The sequence below is a fragment of the Anabrus simplex genome, chromosome 1 (genome assembly GCF_040414725.1).
Source record: "Anabrus simplex isolate iqAnaSimp1 chromosome 1, ASM4041472v1, whole genome shotgun sequence".
In the NCBI taxonomy this organism is placed as follows: domain Eukaryota; kingdom Metazoa; phylum Arthropoda; class Insecta; order Orthoptera; family Tettigoniidae; genus Anabrus; species Anabrus simplex.
The window spans coordinates 1,391,264,741-1,391,270,463 of record NC_090265.1 but is presented as its reverse complement, the minus strand read 5'-3'; the positions used below and the strand labels follow the sequence as shown (position 1 = coordinate 1,391,270,463).

Below are 5,723 nucleotides of genomic sequence, written 5' to 3'. Positions count from 1 at the left end.
TTCGGTTAATAATAATGTTATAGATTTTTCGTCCTACGAACTGCCTTTCGGAGACTTTCGGATGTTGGGAATTTTGTCGTGTAGAAGTTCTTCCGCTTGGGCACTAAGTCCATTCACAGGAGGCTAGCGTTTTTGAGAATATTCAAAAACCACCGGATTGAGATGGGGTAGAATTTGCCAACTTAAGCTTTGAAGACCAGCGCTCTACCACCTGAGCCATTCAACAAGGTACTATGTCTCAGTCTTATTTATAGCCTAAATAATAAGAAATCAGTGCGGTTTTTATGGTGCAGAGTAAAGTGATTATGTGAATGATGACAAATATATTACTCAAAAGAACAGAATGAAATGACGTATGACTTTTTGTGCCGGAAGTGCCTGAGGACATGTTCGGCTCGCCAGGTGCAGGTCTTTGGATTTGACACCCGTAGGCGACCTGCGCGTCGTGATGAGGATGAAAGGATCATGAAGACGACACATACATCCAGCCCCCGTGTCAGCGAAATTAACCAATGATGGTTAAAATTCCCAACCCTACCTGGAATCGAACCCGGGACCCCAGTGACCAAAGGCCAGGACGCTAAACATTTAGCCATGGAGCCGGACAAAAGAACAGTGATAATACTTTCTGATTCACTAACCAAAGAAACTGGCAAACTAAACGACTCCTCCCCTTGTCCTATATCACTCATTGTGGTGCTCACTTGGTTTTGTCGTTTTTCCTATAATTCCATAGCTTCTGTGGTACTTTTGTAACAATAGAGACAGCTTGTGTCTTAATGACTCAATACATTTATACCAATTGCGGTTCCTCAATGGAACAGAGAGAACATGTTGTTCCTTTGCATTGCTTCCAACTGATAATATATTTCATCTTGCAATATTCAAAATCAAAGTAAGTTATAATTTGCGCAGTGCAGTACAAAATTGATTGACTGATGTCTCAGCCTTTTTGTTTCTTCTTTTGCTGTTTCCTGGTAATACTTGAGGTGGGGAGTGAGGGCCTGGAAGGAAACAGCCAGCCCTATTGGACTCCAGGTTACTCGACTGCACTGGTAGTTGTAGAACAGAGGTACAAATGATAGGGGATTTGGTCCCGCGGGCACACAGCATTCATGTAGGCAGGCGAGTGGGCGAGCAATCACTGTGTGCGCTTCGGGGAGAGTAACGCTATGGTTACGTCACAAGGCGTGAAGATCAATGAATGTTGGACTTTCATTTGATTATTTGAATAGTGTTGTTTATTTTTTCAGCGGACAGAAATCCAGGTAATTTACGTTGTGAGTAATTGGTTATTTATGCTCTGTTTACGTATATTGATAGTATACAATAAATAGTTTACCAGTACTTCAAAATATTTTACTCTGCGCATTGAATTACAATTTTCATTATTATATTTTAAGTGGAGTATGGTTGAGAAACATTCTTGATATAACAAGGAGTAAAGTGTATAAGCTATGGCTTATAGTTGCTTGAGTTTAAATGAAGTGATAAATTCATCAACCATCCAATCATGCTTTCCGAGAATGAAGTACTTTATTTATCACAAAATCAAGCCTTAAATTTGTTAAAGTATGTAAGTATATCTACTTGTAATTGCATTTACAGTGTTCTTGTATTAGGATAGTAAATATCTGTGTCTTCACTAGTGATGAAACGCACTCGCTATTTAGAGGCTAGCTATTCTAAATGGGTGATTATCAATGATGATAAGTTGTAGATACTATTTTGAGAAACTCTACGAACAGGAAAAGTCACATACCATTACAACACCGTGCAAAATCAAGCTTTACATTTGTTAAAGTATGTAAACATATTGTGTTTTACTGAATGAATAATCGGAATTTCATTCTTAGCGGAAATTCTGTTATTCACATTCAAGAAATTGTAAATCGTAACTTGCACGCTTCTACGCCGTATATTTGTACATTGCAACACGAAACTTGTGACGAGTCAGTTTTCTTTGAATTTGTAAATATAGGAAAATGAAACCATGTCTATTAATATCGAGCGCAGTATAAATCAAACAGGAAAATGGGGGTGTTATTATTATTATTATTATTATTATTATTATTATTATTATTATTATTATTATTATTGTATGAAAAATGTTTGATGGTCCTTTGTAACGAACGACGTGTTCTCCGACCAGAAACCGCACTGCACGCCACTGATCTACACTGTTATAACTCTATCTGGGCAACATCACAAAGCCTTAATTCAAAACAAGCCTTGTTTCATGGATCTACAAGCCAAATCTTATCGTTCACATTACTCCTGCCTGACGTACATACTGGGTGAACTTTTCCTCCAGATAAGGCATCTCCAAACCTCGTGCCAGGATACGAATTGCCTCATTTTGTTTACATAAGATCTACTGGAACAAAGTCCATAACGGCATGCAACAGGTCTTGTCAGTTGACATCATTATTGAGTGCAAGACAATCGTTCTCAGAATGGACGCAACAAGTGTTGTTTCAGTGGAAGAATGTAAAACAATTGTTAAGAAACATCTTCAGTCTGAAAACTTCGCTGTTTTAAATATTAATGTTATATCCTTTGGTGACATTTTGTCCGGCTTTATGAGTGACCATCTGAAGATCATTGTGCTAGTTCAACATTTCAATGGGCTTGTGGAAGAGCTGACATTTTTTGTCAAGACAATTCCACGTAATGTGCCAATTCACGCCAGATATGTTCTTGCAACAGGGTTTCATCGCAAAGAGGCTGTATTTTACTCCAACATCATCAACGATTTAAGGAAATATCAGTTGGAGGACAAGGACAGGACGTTGCAACACGTCTATAAGTGGACACCAGAGTGTTATCTCGCCCGAGAAGATGTTATTGTGCTAGAAGATCTTTCAGTAAGTGGGTTCAAAATTCCGAACGTCAGAGATGTGATGAGTTTGAAACAATGCAGTTTAGTCCTGAGTAACATAGCTAGGTTCAATGCAGCTACAATTATATTTGAGGAAAAGGAAACTAGGAGACTAGGAAAGCAATGCCGTATGAGTGAAATCTACGCAGAAGCCCTGGCTGAAAAGTCTGGTAGTACTTTAGTAGAGGATAACTCAAAGGGTTGGTTTCAGGCAGGAATAAGGTCGTTAAAACCACTTATTTTTCTCTTACCAAAATACAAGAACAATCCAGAAAAGTGCAAAGTTATCGTGGAAAAATACTCTGATGCCTGCTACAAACTAAATGATCTCATACTTCCTTCCAAATCACACAGAAATGTCGTTTGCCATGGAGATTTGTGGAGTAGCAACATTCTCCTCCGCTACGACAAAGATGGAGAGCCTGCTGAGGTGCGCTTTGTTGACTTCCAGATCATTCGTTACACTCCTCCTGTACATGACGTAATCTTCTTCCTCCACATGAGCACATCGAAAGCTTTCAGAGATCAGTACATGGAAACGCTTCTTGATGTCTATTACAACGCATTTGCGGCAGAAATTCAAGATAATAGTTTGGATCCCGAATATCTGCTACCTCTCACAGAATTACAAGAAAGTTTTAAAGATCTAAGGGATATCGGCCGAATATCTGCAGTGCTTTCTCTACCGATAACATTACTAAAGACTGAAATCACTACTCCCATCTTTTCTTCTCCTGATCGATTCGAAAAATTTATGTTGCTTGATAGAAGTGATGAAATGTGCGAAAATTTTCTCACGGATGATGTTTATCGACAGAGAATAAACGAAACAATGGAGGAATTTATTGAGTGCTGTATCCTTTGTCATTTGGGATAGGGTTGTTGAATGCCTTTCATGTGTAACATGACTCGGTTTTCGTGTAAAGAGGAGTGAGTAGATATCACTGTGATTTCATAACCAGTTGAAAACTGTTGTAAAAGTTTGTGTGTAAACCTGAACTAACAGTCTTTCATAAAAAGTTTTTGAATTCGTTTTTCTGCTGCTTTGTAATAAAACGATGTTGTAAACATATAGTAGGAAATATGTAGAAATTCTCTCAATATTTTCTGTGACAAATAGGTTAGATAGATCATCATAAAGGTGAGGAAAACCATGAGCTCGTGGTATTAAATTTTCAGAATAATTTTAATATTGTGATTACAAATTAGGGATTATTTTCAGTAGAAGAAAACTTGAGGACTAGGCGTTTCATGCTCTTTTAATTTTGAAAATATTTAAATGCTAGAGAACTGTGCTTGATGATGCTTTGAAAAAGGCATCGAGGGTCTCATAAAAAAGAGCCAAAATGCACACGTTATATTATCTCGTAGTTTCATCGTGTTAAACACGCCAGATCGTATATTTAATTATTTGCAAATATGAAGGGCACCTAGATCTACACACTGATGGTAAGTAATTTTGAGAAAGATTTTATGAAGCATGTATATGTGATACTATGTTTTCATTTTGTTAGAATTTGGCTTTGGAAGACAGCTTATTTTAAAGTGGTCATAAGGAAAGTGGACGGAACTGAAAATGTACACACACCCGCACCCTCTCATTCTCACCGCGGGTGCATTAACGGTGTCCACCAGTCCTCAGTTTAAAGTCGATAAACTTGTCAGTAAAGCAATGGGGTTGGAGTCTCGAGGACATCATTTACAGGTTTTTCGCCGTAGATTACACTGTTTCTGTTGTTGACTTACTGTATGTGGTTATGATAACCTTGTTAGCCGTATGTCAGTGACAGTAGAAACTGTTAATCAGTAATTTCTTAGCTACATGGTGTTTAATATATAGGCCTACTCATATTTAATCATAAAATTCACTCAAAATCTGTGAAATATCAGTAAATAGCAAGAATATCTATTATGCTGCACCTGAATGATACCAGAAGTTCGTGTGCTCATGTGATATGACTTTGTTATTAATTCAACAATGAGTTTTACAGATAATACTAGAACTACAGCAGGTTAATTTTCCATATAATTCAGGCAATTCACGGCTTGTATGATAAAGAATTCCACCTTCTGTTATTGATTGCACAAACTTTCATATGTATATAGAATAGTTCTACTGGTTTTGGGTTTGTAAAAAGAATCTCGTCTATAAGAGGAAAGTGGAAGTAATTATTTTGATCTCTTGTTTCGATGGACATGGACAAAAAATTAACTTTGAACTTTGAACTTTTTATGATTTGGTCCAGTGCTGCATGTGTTTTGTAATTTTATTACCTCATTTATATAATAATAATAATAATAATAATAATAATAATAATAATAATAATAATAATAATAATAATAATAATAATAATAATAATAATAATAATAATAATAATAATAATCAAAGCTGAAACATTACGTATCCTCTTGTTGGTGGCATTCCATTACTTCGGAATACTAGTGATTTATAGACATCGCGAGCCACGTAAGTGGACGATGCTAAATGTACTATTATTATTATTATTATTATTATTATTATTATTATTATTGAAAATCCACAGCCTGGTTCCAGTCTTTCGACCGGTCAGTAATGGAATTAAGGAAGCCCCCACCTAGCGGCGAGGATAGGAATTGTACCGGCTGCCGAAGCCTGTCACACTCCTCTGGGGCAATTATTTATGAACAACAGATGAAATGATACTGGAGAGTGTTGCTGGAATGAAATATGACAGGGAAAATCGGAGTACCGGAAGAAAAACCTGTCTCGCCTCCGTTTTGTCCAGCACAAATCTCACATGGAGTGACCGGGGTTTGAACCACGGAACCCAGCAGTAATAGGCCAGCGCGCTGCCGCCTGAGC

At 37.2% G+C, this 5,723-nt stretch overlaps 1 protein-coding gene across 1 annotated transcript; it reads left to right on the top strand.

Annotated features, from left to right (window-relative positions):
* The first annotated feature begins 2,450 nt into the window (after window positions 1-2,450).
* On the top strand, window positions 2,451-3,772 carry LOC136859410 (uncharacterized). The gene has a single exon (XM_067138696.2). The coding sequence runs from the start codon at window positions 2,457-2,459 to the stop codon at window positions 3,756-3,758; it is 1,302 nt and encodes a 433-aa protein (XP_066994797.2). The 5' UTR covers window positions 2,451-2,456; the 3' UTR covers window positions 3,759-3,772.
* Window positions 3,773-5,723: the final 1,951 nt, after the last annotated feature.

Excerpts from the sequence above, each read along its gene's own strand:
- LOC136859410 (XM_067138696.2), top strand. The coding sequence starts at position 2,457 with ATGGACGCAACAAGTGTTGTTTCAGTGGAAGAATGTAAAACAATTGTT.